The sequence below is a fragment of the Mandrillus leucophaeus genome, unplaced genomic scaffold, assembly GCF_000951045.1.
Source record: "Mandrillus leucophaeus isolate KB7577 unplaced genomic scaffold, Mleu.le_1.0 Scaffold461, whole genome shotgun sequence".
NCBI classification, from domain to species: Eukaryota; Metazoa; Chordata; class Mammalia; order Primates; family Cercopithecidae; genus Mandrillus; species Mandrillus leucophaeus.
The window spans coordinates 514903-532617 of NW_012104932.1; the positions used below are offsets into that span (position 1 = coordinate 514903).

At 36.2% G+C, this 17715-nt stretch overlaps 1 protein-coding gene across 5 annotated transcripts in view; it reads right to left on the reverse strand.

Moving 5' to 3' along the window:
• Positions 1–272: 272 nt before the first annotated feature.
• The window catches only part of SOX5 (SRY (sex determining region Y)-box 5), a 1081658-nt gene continuing 1064215 nt past the window's right edge, over positions 273–17715 (reverse strand). For all 5 annotated transcript variants that reach the window (XM_011994779.1, XM_011994778.1, XM_011994777.1 and 2 more), the window contains 4 exons: positions 13734–13842; positions 10533–10706; positions 4423–4639; positions 273–2496 (listed from right to left, as the gene is read on the reverse strand). In XM_011994779.1, the coding sequence (XP_011850169.1) occupies positions 2193–2496; positions 4423–4639; positions 10533–10706; positions 13734–13842 (804 nt within the window). In that variant the 3' untranslated portion in view covers positions 273–2192. The remainder of the gene's footprint in view (positions 2497–4422; positions 4640–10532; positions 10707–13733; positions 13843–17715) is intronic.

The following is a 17715-nucleotide window of genomic DNA, read 5'->3' on the forward strand; positions in this document are numbered from 1 at the left end:
CAGAATAAAATAGAAAGGGAGAAATAAAATAAATTATACATAACTTACTAATCTGGGAACAGCTGACCATTATTATTATTATTACTATTATTATTATTATTATTTTATCATCATCATCATTATTACAACACTAGCAAAAAGAGGCAGTTCAAATGAAAACAAAGTCATCAAAAACAAACAGAAAAACAAACAAAATGAAATCTCTGACATGCAGGCTATGATCAGCTCCTCCAAGCAAAACCCCAGAGCAAGTCTTCTGAGAGAGAGAAAAATAAAAGGGATTCTTTTTTTTCATTATTTATATGTAAAAATCCAACTTTAGGGTGGTGTTTCGGGGGGTGAGATAGGAAAATGATGACTGGAGTGAAAACTATAGCACATCGAGCTACTAGTTGCAGTATTTACTATCTGATACTTCAATACAAATAATGGCAATTGACTTGAAATGATTTTGCATTTATTTGTACAGGCCCTACAACTGCCTTGGCATTTGGCTGGCAAAATCTACATAAGCAGTCCCATCACATTCAGTTGTTGCTCTTCGCAAATACTCTGCTCGAACCAAAGTTGGACTTCAGTGGATTCGTCTGACAGCAAGGGAAGAGCAGTGGCAAGAATCCCTGGGTGCAGCCAGGCTCCATTTTGTTGGACTGCAATGACTTTTCATTAAATCCTACTTTTTATGGCATGAACTACACATGGCCCACACTTCTGAAATGCTAAAGGCCTCCACCTCGTTTCATGGAGGGGTGAAAAATACCTTGTAAAATCATCAGTTTCATTTCCTGATCGGGAAAGGATGGAATGTTGAAGAAATAAGCTAATTCTATTTGTCTGAAAAATGGCCAAATATATTCAATGAAAACAATGATTGTTTTGCTCGAAATATCAACAGGAAAAACAAAAATCACTAAGTAGCAAACGTTAATGGAACCAACTGACCAGGGAGAAAGGACATCTGGGAGCAGTTTGCTAGTAGCTTCCATGTTATACATGCACACCTCTATTACACAGGGCCACCTGATCCATCCAATAATCATCATATTAGACATTTAAAAATATAATTTCTGAGCCCTATACTTGGTTAAGTTGTCATTTGAAGTGCAAAGTCAAGGTCAAGATTATTTCTAGACCAGTCACTTGGGAGGATGTGGGATTTCATCCCCAGATGTGGGTTTAACTCACAATGGTCCAACGTTATTCCTATTAGTACCATAATCACACACATACATACACACAAAAATCCAAGATCAGAAAATATTTTTCTCTAAATTTCTTATGTCTCTCTCTCTCTTTTCACCTGAGAACAGCACCTACAGTTTCCATTAAAAAAAAAGTCAAATCTCACCAGCTGCTGGTATTTCAGGTTTTTCAGGGATTGTCTAAGATTTAACACTGTCCTAACTTAAGAAGGAACAGGAAAAAGTAAAGGGAAAAAATGAACTTGGTCAACACTTCAGTACAAATTTGGCACTTGCTCAAAGATGTAGTGTGGTGTGCAATAGATAAAGAAAGTCCTCTAAAGAAAATAATTGCTTATTTTGTGGTGGATAGCAAGGAAGTTAAAAACAGGCTCTTTTTCCCTCTTCCCCCTCATGCACAGACTTCCATCTTTAAAGTATAGAGATGGAGAAGGTGGAGAGAAGTAAAGAGAAATTCATTTTTCTTTTTTTTCTGTCAGGTGCATTACAAAGAAAAAAAAATGAAAGGAAAGAAAAAGAAAAGGAAAAAACCCAGAAACCCCAAAAAACAAAACAAAACTTATTTCTTTTTAAAAATTGTAGCACAAAACAACAAAACACATTCACAAGCCACTTGTTGGCACTGTGTACCTGAGTGAGAATTTCTAGAACATTGTAGAACAAACAGCCATAAAGTTTATTTAAAAAAAAAAAAAAGTTGACGGGTAAGACTTCAGTGCTTGGATGTAGCAGCTGAATTACTGGCATTATTTTACCCATAGCTTATTTCAATCTCTTGTTGTTGATATTGTTGTTTGCTTGTTGTATTTTTTTTTCTTTCCAAGCCTTTTGAGGCTGAGGTCTATTAGTCAGCTGATGTCCCAACTATTTAAGACTAACAGTTAAAGTAACAGTCAGTGTATGAGAAAGTTAATGTGCTTGGCCACTGGTAAGGATGAACCAGTTAGGGCTTCTTTAAGTCCTAAGGTCACAACAATCTTTTGACCCTTATCAGTTGGCTTGTCCTGCAATATGGTTTTCACTGTCACTCCCATAATCTACATCTGGATCATCCTCTTCCTCGTCGTACTCATCATAAATTTCTCCATTGATGTCCTCGGCCTGTATCTCTTCTTTGATATGTGGCTCCTCTCCTTTCACACCATAAGTGCTCTGGATAACAGGCATCCCAGGCTCTGGGCTGCTAGACACGCTTGAGTGCTCCGAGGGCAGGTGAGGGGAGGGCATTCCAGCCATGGCGATGGCTCCAGGGTACACAACACCGGCAGTGGCAATGGGGATCTGTGCTTGTTGCCTGTCAAGAAAGGAATTCCCAAAAAGATATCATGGGTGAGTGAATAGTTAGATGTGGACTTTACTACATAATTAATTTGCTCAGCAATGTCCAATTCTAAGGTACTAATTTTATCTAATTGCCCAACATTTTTCAGACTGTATCCTACTTTGACTTTAATACCTTGTTGTTTTTTTTGTTTTTGTTTTTGTGTTTTTTTGAGATGGAGTTTTGCTTTTGTTGCCCACGCTGGAATGCAATGGCATGATCTTGGCTCACTGCAACCTCTGCCTCCCGGGTTCAAGCGATTCTCCTGCCTCAGCCTCCCAAGTAGCTGGGATTACAGGCGTCTGCCACCACACCTGGCTAATTTTTGTATTTTTAGTAGAGACGGGGTTTCACCATGTTGGCCAGGCTGGTCTCGAACTCCTGACCTCAGGTGATCTGCCTGCCTCAGCCTCCCAAAGTGTTGGGATTATAGGCGTGAGCCACTGCGCCCGGCCTAATACCGTACTTCCATGGAGTGCTTCATAGAGTACAAGACATTTACATGTGTTGTCCCATCTTATTCTTAATCCTGTTTTGTTACTACTGTTTTATTAAAAAACTGAGGTGCAGAAAGTTGAAGCAGAAGAACCCAGGTCATTAATTCCAAGTTCAGTTTTCCTTCACTATAACATACAGAAATAGCATTTTTCCCCAGAATTAAATGTAAAGATAATTAAATTTTAATGGGAAAATCCTAAAACATTAGAGTTCTCAAAATAAAACTTTACTGCCCAGAACACAGCAGAGCTGAACAAATTCACACTATCCACTGAGTCTCTGAAACAGTTTTGGCCTTGTAGTGGTAGGAGGCAGGACCAGCTTCATGGATGTACAAACTGTGCAGCTATGCTAAGGTCTCATACTTGATTTCAAGTTGTGCTGCCACAGACTTGAAATTCTTAATAACTTTTTAACAAGAGACCCTGTCTCCTCATTTTTGCACCTAGTCCTATAAATAACGTAGGTGGTCCTATTGGAAGGGATGAAGAGATGATGTTCATTTATGCTTTTAGTCATTCATATGTTTAGTATTTGCCCAAGAACTGCTGGGCTCTGTGTTTAGCTTTGTAAGGAGTCACATGCTTGCAATATCACAGACCCCTGGACAGAGCATGCAGCCTATTCCAAGGAACTGGAGGGGACAGAGCAGATTTGAAAAGGTTTTTATGAGTTTTTCTCTGCCCACATTTAGAACAATATTTATTATTCTAAGAAGCTCTTAGAAACTAACTTCTGTTTCAAACATGAACAACTTTATTTTGGGTTTTTTTGAGAGAATTCTCTAGAAGCAATGCATTTCTGTAGCACATCTACAACACTGTCAACAACCTTGCCACGGGAGCATTGTAAAACATCTCGGAGCTGCATTCTCAATTCAGAATGAAACCTCCTGTTCACAACCTTGTTATGCCCTAAGTAGAATCCCTAGCTTGTGCGATCCACAAAGGTCACACATGTACCTTGATAGTTCACTAACCTCTCTATATTTAGAAATAAGTATTTTTTTTTATTTTGAAATGATTTTTATTTTGTATCATCTCAGTAAAGTTGTTAGTTTTAGAATTTATCATGGTGAAGCTTAGGAAGTAATGCAAACCAATGAAGAAAAGAACCAGTTATACTTCTGAGTTTTTAATGGAAAACTTCAAAATTATTTACTCGTGGATATCTTGTTTTTAAGCCAGTTGTTAACAGATCTCATGTTAGAGCTAGGAACTTGCAGTGGATTCATACGGACATATTTTTCAAGATCATGTGGAAGATTATTTGTCCCTGAAAATACTCTGAGCTCAGATTCTTTTTCAAAATGCCTCTTTGCAACTGAACAAATATGTTTCACATCCCATTAAGTATAACAGGAAGTTTGCTCCATGAGAAAAATGACTAAAAGGTCCATACCCAACATTGAAGTACTGCCGCATTTCCTGCCGCCTGTTGCGCATGATTGCCTTGTATTCACCAATGCGCAGCTTTTTGCCATCCACGAGGCAGGTGCGCTTTGGCCTGGGCTTGTACTTATAATCAGGGTACTTCTCCAGGTGCTGCTTGCTGAGACGGGCTTGCTCCTCATAATATGGCTGTTTCTCTAGGTTTGTCATAGCTTTCCAGCGAGATCCTATGAAGAAAGGAGGTTAGGATTCCAATTTGCACAGCTTCTAAGCATTCTAAAAGAGATATAGCTGAGAACAAGAAAATCTAAAGTACAGATGTTGACCAAAACCCAGAAATACATAAACCTGTTTTTGATTAGTGAGATCCCACAAGAACAGAGGTGGTGGTGGTTTTGTACCTAAAGATATAAACACTGGGCAGTATTTTTTTTTCTTTCTGGCTTGCATTCTAGTCAAACTTTTGTATTATGTACCTTAAAGCTCATAGATAATTTAATGGATATATTTCTCATTTCTACATTAGATCATGATATAATTCACCTGTGAACAGAAAAGTTACATGCTATGTTATCATACATTTTGAATCTGAGACTATCCAGTTACTGAGTATTTTTATGTGGGAGATGTTTTTTACTATAAAAGTTCCCAACATATCTCATGTAGTCTCATCCTCCCCAAAATGTTTAAGTATTTTAAGCTTACAGGAATGGTACTAATTAAAAATTCATTTTATTAAAACTTTATAATTAAAATTATAGTATTAATGAACATGGAGTGGGTAACTGCTATGTGCCAGACACTGTGCCAAAACTTTGACATATGTTATCTTTTTCCTACCTTTCACCTCAATCTTATAAAATACACAGCATTTCTATTTTCATAGATGAGAAAATTGAGATTCAAATAGATGAACTAACTTAGCCAGGGTTATAATTATTGAAGTGCAGATCTGTGACTCAAACTCAGATTTGACATAACTTACATTGTGCTATAATGTATGCCCTTTCCTGCATATGGCCACCTACTATATAAAATATAGCAGAGGTCACAATTACAGTAAATGTGTATTATGATTTTCTCTTAATCAATTTCAATAACATACAAAGATGTCACTTCCCATGATACAGTCTGCATTAGTAATAATAACCCAAATTGTTTTTCCCCTTTCTTTTCACTATTAATTTTGGTGTGAATTTAGTTGGGATTAAAAGAGACAAGTTTGAAGCTTAAATAAAAATAGTTTATGCTGATTCACATTTTAGATATGGTTTAAAACTTGGATTCTGTCAGTATGGCTATGTGTAATAGAAGTAGTAGTAATTTTTTTTTATTAAGAGAGATTTAAGAATCTATTTGCAGATGAAGTGTGTTTATCTGCAAACAGTCATCTCAAATCAACACGAGTGCATAAAGACTGAAAAACTGGAACTAGGATATCCCTACCAAATAGTCTTATACCTGCCTTCAAATGTCATCTAAGTAAGATCTTAGAAGCTTTCAAATGAGTTCATTACTCACCCATAACTCCGTATCTTAAATGCAAATAGCTCACTGTTGAATAGTTCTTTCTTACACATGTAGAGAGTGCCTCAATACGGGCTGTTAGATTTATTAAAGCATGCAGTGAAAGAGGCAATATGTCTTCCCTTAGAAATGTTTCCATTGGAAGAGATATTGTATTACATAGGTATAAATACAGATTTTTCCAAATCTAGAAAGCCAATATGAATTTATTCTATTTACAATATAAACTCAGGTTACAGTTCAAATAATAGTTTTTTCAAATTTATTTATTTATTTTTTTTATTCCTTTCTTAAACTTCTGTTTAAATAGCATCATCCAACATTTTAAGTTGGTTGGTCAAGCCATATCATTTGTAGGTACAATCTCAAACTCCTTGTTGGCCCAGCATTATTCTCTGAAGATTCTTGAATACCATTATGTTATTCTCAGGACCTATATAAACACAGATATGGTTATGATCCTATTGAACTAGAACAACCGTTTCAATGGATTTTCTTCCAAGCATTTATACCAGTTTTTTGAACTTCAGATCAGGGAGTGGAAAGTGAGCTTGCCATAAATAACTCACAAATAGGAATACATTGAAAAATGGATCAAGGATGGTTGATCTAATATAAAATTTGTTAGCTATCATTGTCTCAAAATTCAAAAACGAAACCAGTATTTTCAATTAGAAGAGGAATTGACCAAGATTCTTCCCTAAGTTTAAATGATATAAATGCCAAAAGGCTTTGGCCTCTCAAAGGAAAGAAAATATTTATGCTTTGAAGTAATCTGCCTTGGAATGCCAGAGCTGTTTGTGTATTTCCTACTATGTGCATAGTGTTGTATTAATTACTGAATATGTAGTAGTGAGTAAATAAGAAAGTTACAGTTCCTGTCTTTTTGGAGCTTATATCAGTCAGGGAATATATATTAAATATCTAATTACAAAATTTATTATTTTCCTTATAGTTGTGGAAAATGCAGGAGGGTATGATATGGAGGCAAGATCAATCCTCTGCAGGTCAGGAAGGTTTTGCTGTAGAAATTACTCCCATGGGGCTCACAGAGAGAAGAACATCCTATTGAGGAGGAATATAATAGTTGAGGTCTTTCAGTGGAAAGAGGAATTAGACTAACTTAAAGAAAGCTGGTCTGGCTTAAGAGAAAAAAAAAAGAGGAAAAAAAGATGCATGTATATAAAGAAATGGGATAATAAAAGATGTGTAAATTCTCAGATAAGTTGGCTTCCAAATCTGGCATGAACGGGAATTATAAAATAGTTTAACTCTTGATAGTATAATTTCTTTAAGAGTATCACTGACTCCTAAATTACACTTTAAAATATGGCCATATAAATCCAAGTGTTTTCAAAACTAAGAATCAAGATAGCCTAAGCACTAACTGGGTCAAATGGCTGACTACTACATTTTAAGACAGTACAGGGCAGTATTTCCATTTGGTGGTAAATCCAGTTTCATTTCAACATCCTACCCTCAAATTAGGTTAACCAACTGAAAAGTTTGGCTCTGATTTCAATGGCTTTGCAGGTACAATAACCATTGTAGGCAGCTGAGGTGTTAACTAACCCCTGAAACACACTTGGTGAGAATGGTAGGAAAGCATTTTGGATATCACCAAAAAAAAAAAAAAAAAAAAAAAGATAAAACAAATCTACTTGATTTGGGTGTGGCTGGCTGCTTACTCTGGACTGTTGTACAGGGAGTTTACCCTGCTGCTTTCAAAAGGTTGTTCTTTTAGAATAAAAAAGCAGGGAAGGACAATTGGGTTTTCCTCCTGATGACAAGAGAGGAAGTTTCAATCAAAAATATTTGATGCTCAAAACAGGGGAAAAAAATAAGGTCCTATGATTATTCCTTTCCTTTCTAAATCTGGCAATCCACTGAAAGTGAAGAGTTTGGGCTGAGCAACATTGTCATCTCCATGGGGTCTGTAGTGAATTTGCACATTTTACTCCAACTACTGTATATCTAATCAGAAAAAGATGTCCCTCATCCCCTGATCTAGCGCCAAGCAGTAAAAGGTGATTCCTTATGTTAACAATTTCAGCAGAATGGCTTATTAAAACCAGATTTTAGGGTATTATAAAATGCTTAGAAGCCCTTTAAAATGTCAACCAGGATCCCCAGAGACTACGTAAAATGTCAACCCAGCTCAAGCGCCTGTTTTAAGCAGAATGAATTAGCGGCATGCTGTCGGAGGCTGTTATCCAAAACAATCAGCAAAGAGGAAAACATCAAGCTTTCTTTGTACTTTTGTATGAAATGGGTCATTTAGAATGATCTTGTGGATATTTGAAGATCACTTATTTATTTAAAGCTGTGACTAAATATTGAGGCCCACAACACCTCAATGTTTTATTTGTTCCTAAATATAAATGCTACATCTTTAAAGAATACCTTTTCATCAGAAAGACTGAAATTAGACAGTATTCTCTTTCATGTTTTCTATTCTAATATAATCATATGGTCATTCTAATACTCTTTCCCTCACATCAGAAGGGAATTCTCTTAGCCAGTCATTTCTTTGCCATAGAGGCTTTTGCTGCATTTCCTAAAATATCATTTCCTCTCATCAAAACTGATATTTCTCTTCCAGTCAAGATAGTTTGAATTAATAATTATCACGTTTTTGGTATTCAGACACATGAATTGAGTAATATAAAGAGAGTTTTGAAATCTTAGTATTCAACTAGTTTTTTATTCTGACAATTTTGGATTTCTAATTTGGGAATAACTGATATATTAAAACGTGAAATATGCTTACATAAAGTATTCTTTTCTAGGGCTTTTCCAAATGAAACTGGTATGTTGTTTTTTAAAGACGGGAAATTTCATATGGAAGGTAGAATATAGTCACAAAAGGGAAAAATAGATCAGAGCTGGTAGAGATGTAAAAAATGTGTATTTCCTCTTGATCAGTTCAAGTTTTTGATTATGTATGATATGTATTTTTACACACAGATTTTCATATTTTCTACGTATACTACTGAAAGCTTTGCATGTTCATGTCTTTTTAGATAACATTTAGGTGAAAAATGAGACACAATTTTAAGTGGCTAATGGTTTCTATTTCGATCCCATTACAAATGGACCTTGTGGACTAGGTGGCATCTATTACTTTTGTTGAGAATATGGGATCATAAAAACATGCAGTCAGGCGCATTACGCCTGTAATCCCAGCACTTTGGGAGGCCGAGGAGGGTGGATCACCTGAGGTCAGAAGTTTCAGACCAGCCTGGCCAAAATGGTGAAACCCTTTCTCTGCTAAAATATAAGTTACTCAGGTATGGTTGGCCCGTGCCTGTCATCCCAGCTATTCAGGAGGCTGAGGCAGAAGAATTGCTTGAACCCAGGAGGCGGGGGTTGCAGTGAGCTGAGATCACACCACTGCACTCCAGCCTGGGTGACAGAGCAAGATTCCCATCTCCAAAACAAAACAAAACAAAAAACCTCATGCATATGTTAGCCATTTATAGATGATCAGTACTGAACCAAAAGTGATATTATCTTTATAAACTCCGTGCAATTCCAAGTGCCTTATGAATTTTAATAAAACTTTAATAATTTTGACAAATTTTGTTACTTATTTGTTAAAGCCAATGTTTTCTGATAAAATGGTTCTATTCTATTTTTGTCACTTAACTCTTAGAAGTCACACAGTGAGTAATCAAAATTTTCTTATGTTGTCCCGTATCTGGCCATCAGGCTACTTGAAGATGAAGATGATGAAGACAAAGGCAGTGATGAAGTTAGGGACAATGACAATGATAATGATGTCAGATAAGGCACGAAAGCAATGGAATCTTCTCTTTCCCCCGCCGTCCCTCCGGGACCTGAATTGGTCTATAATAGGTATCTTTATAATCAGCACCCTTTCTCCCCAACCATTTTTTCTGTGTGCTTCAGTGTCTATGTGGGTAGAGTAAATGTGTACTTTGTTTTCTGTTAAATTGAATGTTGCGATGGCAGAAAAGTATTTAGTATTACTAAAAGTACCTTTAGTACTTAAGGTTACTAAAAGTATAAATGTAAAAATGTACACTCTACATCTTCTTGTGTTCTAAGAATCTAAAACTGATTTTCAATTATAGCACTGGAACAAACATCTTCCCCACCTCCACCCTCACCCCCACAACATGATGAATTCTGCAAACAAAACTCCTTGTCCTTCTGTTACAGAGGATGATGAGAGAGGAAGGAGGCCTTAAGATTAACAATAACTTGTCTCTAGTATGCAAGGAAATGAGTACAAATGATCAGTAGCAATATCTAGTGGCTCACGTGAAAGCAACTTTTTTCTCAGCCTTAGTAAAAATATTTCTAGATTTCTGAAGAAGATAAAGCATTAAAATAATTAGTATGAAGACAAACCGCTAAATGAGGTATAGAAATATGGTATATTTCTCAATGGACATAGAATGCTTCTGTTCATTGAGGACAGAAGAAGCCTCAATGATGATGTTTATTTTCTGGATAAGCAGATAACATGACCTGCATGGCCTCCAAATCCAGGATCCTTCCACAGCTCCAGAAAACACAACAGTACCTTTATTCCATACGTCACTGAGTTCTTAATGTTTTTCTTACCCAATATCTTGCTGATGTTGGAGTTGTGCATGTCAGGAAAGGCTTGAAGGATCTTTCTCCGTTCATCTTTAGCCCACACCATGAAGGCGTTCATTGGACGCTTTATGTGCGGTTCATTGCTGCCACGCCCTCTGGATTCCCTATAAATTCTTGACTCTGAAACTCCAGCACTTCCTGAAAACAGGAAATATCACTTAGTGTTAGTGTTAAAACTTCTGGCAACTCTTTTCCTCGCATTCCTATTTTTTAGTCTATTAAGATATCTGAAACAAAAAGTACTTCTGATAATGGTACTTCCAGGTCTTAAGACAGATGCTTGTTTATGAAGTTTTTGTGATAAGCCTTGTGGTGGCAAATGTCGTATTTGTATTTTTAACCCGTTTCTAATCTGTTTTCTCTTTCTTTCAATGGGCTGTTTCACCATTTACTTTCAACAGCTCAAAATAAACTCTGATACGTGATTTTTGATGCCATTCAGAAAGAGGATAGATTAAATCAATAGGCATACCAGTAGTGTGGAAATAATAAATAAGTAAAGAAGCACAAATCAATTTGGCAGAATGGATGATTATAGGGGAGGATATACCTTTGCTACTTAAAGACTGTCTGAACATATAATACCTTATGTTCTCTTTCTCTCTCCAAGGTTACAAAAATAAAAACACTGACCAATTTTTGAGATTAAAAACAATATATATATTTCCCTGTAATATAATTGGCTTTTCTTTGAAATTCTATGCTGACAAATGTATGACATAGCAATGACAGGTCTGCTCCCAAAAATATATGTAAAAATGGTATGGAAAAGAACAAATGAACAATTAACATCACTCTAGTTTCTTAAGGAGTCTACAGTCACATGTTTAAGATGAGAAAAATAAAAATTTCCTTTGAATCTTCCTCCTAAGATTTAAAGTTATCCAAAGAGTCCCATGGACAGTTACATTTCAATCAGTAAGATTCACAGATGATAAAACACAATTCAAGAGTTAACAACAATATCTTTGGAAGCTGTATTCACTCCTCCAACCTACGTGGCTCCTTAGAATGGCTTCAGCAGATTAAATAGCTTCTAAGATACTTGAGTTCAGGCAAAGAGAAAATAAGGAGAACCAGTAGAACTCTGACAGTAGGTTTTCACTGGTTATTATCACAAGATAAATAGATGTATTTTGATAGTATCTAAAAATTTAAAAATACTTTGGGGATTTGTAGAGACTGTATTCTCAACAAAAGCACTGCTTTTCTTTTCTTGCTTTGTAGTCATTCCTCATCTTTTCTTTTTTTTAAATTTGAAGACACAAGAATCAAACAAAATTGCCCAAACTTAAGGACCTCTATAGCAGCACATTCAAAGCATAGCATACCTGTTGGTGAAGTTTCTCAATATTTCTCATTAATAACATGCTCTTTGGTTTAATGAAAAGTGGAAAATATTTCACAAACAAGCATGATTGAATTTAGCCAGTGACAGCAACAAAAACTTTGATGTTTTAATGCTGATTACTGTGGGTATATTTTATCATGCTAATACAACTTAAAATTTATGAAATGTGTTATTACCAGTAATTGTCTTTTATTGACAAAATAAGTGCAAATATATGGCAACATCTTCCTAAAATGGGTTTGTAACTAGCAAATGATCATCTGCACATCTGCCTTTTCTTGTTCTTACACCTTACAGCAACATAAGCAATAAAATGAACATTATGTGTCTTCATCAAATCTAAACAAGCTCTTTAAATGTACATAGACTCGGTTTATCTCAGCTAAGTGAAGCAGAAAATAGAAGAAAATATTTGCAACATTAGACCCAGGAAAATGCAAATTGAATCCAATTGAATAAAAATCAGCTTTGATAGAATTATGTGTTTCAACGTTCAGGTTTGTTTAGTCCCTCGACTAGTATAGACCTGGTTTTAAAAGTAGAATTGGCTCAAGGCACAGAGTAGAGAGCTGTGTATATTGGAGGATTCAAGGGGGCCCCCTCTCAAAATATGCATCTCACTGGTTTGCCCTTGTGCACTCTTCTCTCTATGCAGGGAAATTCCCTGTAGTAGTACCAAAGTTGAGGTCGGTACCACCAAAGGAATGCTTAGCATGCATGGCTGCCACCTGACAGTAGAGACAGGCTCCCAGCCAGGATATTGTACAAGAAGAACAGCACTTCTTCTTTTTCCCTCTTTGCTATGCTCTTAAAAATCAGAGTATCGATTTAATTTGTTGTCACTGTGGATGTTTAGAATATTCAGAGATGATACAGAAAACAGAAGTCTGGAGGCTTAGGAGAGGGGAGCATAAAGTTGTGCAGCTGAATTCTAGCTAGGTTAGAGAGAGTGGACAGGACACTTGACTATGCAGTATATAGCACTGGGGAGAAGGGTTCCAAAATGGAAGAAACTATCCTGGAAATGTCCTCTGAGCCATGTATTCTGGTCAGGGCTTGACAAATGGAAACTTAAAAATGAGCCAATAGAAACAAATTTCTGAAAAAGTTCATTTTGGGTACAAGAAATAGGGAAGCGAGGCCACGTGCAGTAGCTCACGCCTATAATACTAGCACTTTTGGAGGCTGAGGTGGGAGGATCACTCAAGCCCAGGACTTTGAGACGAGCCTGGACAACATAGCGAGTCCTTGTCTCTTAAAAAAAAAAAAATTGCTGGGCATGTTGGCATGCTCCTATAGTCCCAGCTACTTGGGAGGCTGAGGTGGGAGGATCACTTGAGCCTGGGAAGCTAAGGCTGCAGTGAGCTGGGACTGTACCACTACACTCCAGCATGGGCTACAAAGCAGGACTCTGTCAAAAAAAAAAAAAAAAAAGACAAAGAAGGAAAGAAATAGGGAAGCGAGGAGAGGAATGGGGAAGATGATGATCAAGAGCATTTGCTTTAGAATCCTGCCATCTCGATTTAAATTCCTGCCTCTGGCACTTAGAGTCCTGTGACGTGGGGAAAATGCTTCAAAACTCCTGAGGCTCAGACTCTTTCTCTGCAATGGGCCTGACTAGGAATTAAATGAGATGATTTATGCAAAGCACTCAGCAGAGTGCTTGGCACATGGGAACTGCTCAGTATATGTGACCTCTTAAGGTAATGATCAGGTATGAGGTGGCTGTCTGGTCTATTTTTTAGCAGTTTTAATTGGCACTAAATAGACACTTTCTCACATTATTAGAATATATATGAACAATTTTCACAAACCATCAGAATCTCCACTCAGATTGAAATCCATCATTGCATGGCTAAATTTTCCTTCTTCATTCTGTTTAACTGCCAGTTGCTGAGTCAGACTCTCCAGTGTTGTTTTTTCCTTTAAAAAAAATTATAATGAGAGATCAGTCTAGGAATTATAATTATTTGAAGACTTTCTTTTTCTTGGGCCATATATAATACATTAGCTCCTGGAAAGGATGCAGTGTTGATTTCTTCACCTTTTTACGTTCAGCACATTAACTTGAAGTCATTAAGAGAATGATCAGCAGGATTTTTGAAGGAGCTGTGATTCTCATAGACCCCTATAAAGTCTTGGCATTTGGGTTTGGTATGCCTAAAGGATATATGCCGGGATCCTTGGAGACAATCGTCCCAAATTACAAAATGTGCATAGAAATTTCATGGAAGCAACCTGTTTTACATTTGGAATGTCTGCTTTATTTTTGGCCAGACAGTAGAAGTATAGGAGTGGCATGAAGCCCAGAGAAAGTCTTCCAATAGTCAGGTGACCAAATAATAGAAACATAATTCACAGTAGTGCCCTCTGGTTGCCATCTTCCCAAATGCCATCTGTATTCCTCATGCAAGGGTAATGAAGACGTTTAAATATTCATTGCTAATTGCTTGTCAAGTCTCTGTACATCCAATGTGAGTGCCTGCTACTTGGACCACAATTTGATTTGGATTGCTAAGCCAAAATATTGAGTTGGCGAATTATTTGAGATACAAATATACCAAAATTAGATCTACAGAGACATCAAGTTGTTTAAGCATGCAGTGCACGATTCACATTCATGGAGAACATGGCATTACAAAATAAATTATTTTCAAGAAAAATATAATGCTTAATCTAAACCATATGAGACATTAAACTACTGTCAAATTAAGAAACTGGGTGACTTTAGGAACAGAAAAAGCATATAATGAATGGCTGACAACTTTCTCTTGAACTCTCCAGCATTGCTCTCAGGATGATATAGTAGCAAAACAGTTTTAAGAAAAGCATCCATTGGATCTCATCACATTGTCTCAAGTTTCTTTATAATTGTGCACCTCATTTTCTGAGGAACATAGTCATGAATCATACTAGTGAACAACATACACTGCAGAACTGCTATTGACACAATAAAATGTTCACAGAAAGTAATCAATGATTTAAGATAATTGTATTACAGGTAAAGGGCCCAACTAATGTTCCCACCAAGAACTAATAAGATATTGAAATTCTTCACACAGTACACACTTTATCTCAATGAAGTCTCTGACAATGTGACAATTGTGCATACTAGATTAAAAAGTCTCTTAAGCCAGTGGCCTTGGAACTCCTGTACTCTATTCATCAAAGTATGTACATTATTTAATAGAAAACTATTTTTAAATTGTCAATCAGTATAAAATACAGCAGAGAAACTGGGACAAAATAGTTCGTATTAACTTTAGTTCTATAGAATTAAATAGTATTAAAGTTGAAATAAGTTACACATTTAACACTGTAGAATCTGACTCGATTTGTTTTGTGTGTGAAGTTGTTGTTTTCAGCTGCTTTATATGTTTTGGATGTGTTTTGCTGAGAGAGTCGACTGTATATATTCAGCTGAGCTCAGGAGCATCAAGGACACCAGCTTAACAGACTTTCTTTACAGTAAATGTAGCTGTTAAAACAAAAGACAGTTACATTTGAAAACACACACACACACACACACACACACACACATTCCATCAACATGGTCTGATAGTCCTCGGGTCAATGAAGACTTTACTGTACTCTCTTTGAGGAATGTACTGGGCTTGGATCACCTCTTAGCTTTTGATTTAACAGTATAGGGCAATAATACTACACATTTTCTAGAGAGTTTTCCATTCTGAAGAAAAGTCTTTCAAGATGAAAAAGCAAAATGAACTCAATCAAAGTAGAAAACGTATGACACATTAAGCGACTTCCAAGGTTCTGAGTTCAGCTCTACAGATGCCACGCTGTCTTACCAAGAGACTAAAATTAACAAATATGAGCAGGAAAGTCACACTCAGTTTTTACAATAAGTAACCTATAATTAGCCACCACTAATGCGCCTAATATTAATAAAATGATTAGCTACTCAAAAGTAAAACTTACTATGCTTCTCAAGAGGATGTCAGTGGCACATAGTGGGAGTCAACACAGCAAGCTATACTTTCTCGTAATAGTGTAGTAAGTTATACTATTTATATAAATTTAAGTTTTTTTGTATAGTAATTTAAGCTAACAGACACGTGAACAGGCAAAAGGAAAGGTGACTGCAGGAATTGGAGAACATGAGGTATGCCTTTAATTAAAGCAGACTACAACGGCATGTAAATCAAAATGATAACATTGCCACATTTTTAAAAAAAGTGTGGACAATACATTCAGAAGACAAAGAAACTGATGTGAGGAGGAGATAATAACAACTTAAGTAAAAAATAATTATCCTATAATTCCATATGAAAACTGATCCTATAAAGTTGATACATAGTACTTATGTATAAAAGTAGATATAAATTCATATGTGGTTAGGTGTCTAGGTAATATATTGAACCACCAAAAGAATGAATTGGATTTAAGAATAGTTTCCAAAAGTTTAAATTCAACTGAATGGCATATAGGAGGGGAAAGAATCAGTTAAATGCTATAAAGCAGAAGTACTGATACACTAGAAAAATCTCTCCTACTTTATCCTTTTAATCCCACCTGTCTCTGGCCATCCCGTCTCTGAAGGGTTCACCTATGCACTATCATGTATAAAGCTCAACCATTTGAGATTCTGTTCTGTGGGTTAAATATTTCCTTTTCTAAAAGTGTCTGTTCATAAGAGCAAATACTACTGGAAAAGGTAATATTTTGATTCTCAAAGTTCTTATAAATAAAATAATCTTTTCTAAATAGAGGCAACTGGAACAAAACAAGGACAGTAGATTTCAGGTAAGCAGAGGGTTAAGAGGGAAGATGTTGAAAATGGGAAACACCCAAGAAACTGATTTTGGGAAAACAAATATATGTTGATGGGCACAAGTGACCATTTTTTACCAATCTTATAATCTGATAAAAATCATGTTAGTGATATCAATCTTATAATCTGATAAAAATCATGACTCTGATAAAAATCATGTTAGTCAAGAGTTTGTGCAGAAAAATAGCATCCCCTTCCCCGATTTAAAGATCAGTATTCTGGAACACAAATCCAGCCCAGCACTTAGAAATGCTGATATGAAAATGACAAGAGTCATTGGTCTTTTCTCCTTTACCTTCTTTTTATTAGAGAGAAAGCAAAAAAAAGAAGAGAAGTAAATACATTTAAAGGAATACTCTCCAAAATTCTAAATGCCCTGAATGATGTCAGGATAGAGGGCAAAAGTAGATTAATTACAACAAAGTAGTCAACATGTTAAAGTCCCGGGGTATGGGCCAAATAAGATGACCTGCATGCTTTCTCTCTTGAATAAAAACTAGCAATGGGATAACAACTAGATTCCTTTGGAAAGATGAGTCTTATCTACCTAATCACGTCTTTACAACTCTGCAGGTTTGCTGAGATCAAGGAGAAACATTAGGTTAAGTCTGTTTAAAAACAGACTTGAAAAAATCTTCTGATTTTATGTTGACTTGAAAAAAGATCCAAGTGAATTGTATCTCATCAACAGAAGAAAGTTGTAGACCGCATGGTTTCCTGGGTGCAAATGAATAACTCCAAAATCTGACATACAGAAAACTATTATTAATGTATTAATATTCACTTGGGGGACTTGGTAGCTGGTCTTGTGATCTGTGACTTATCCACAGACTTGCATAATGGAAAACAGCATGTGTACTCTTTGCACATAATCCCAGGCTATGGTGGGAATCAAAAAGGACAGCCAAGAAACAGCTAAAGAGATACGGACACTTTGTTGATTGGAAGTGGTCAGTATCAATTCATACTTCTAAGCCAAAAACCATTCTAAATGACGAAAGGCC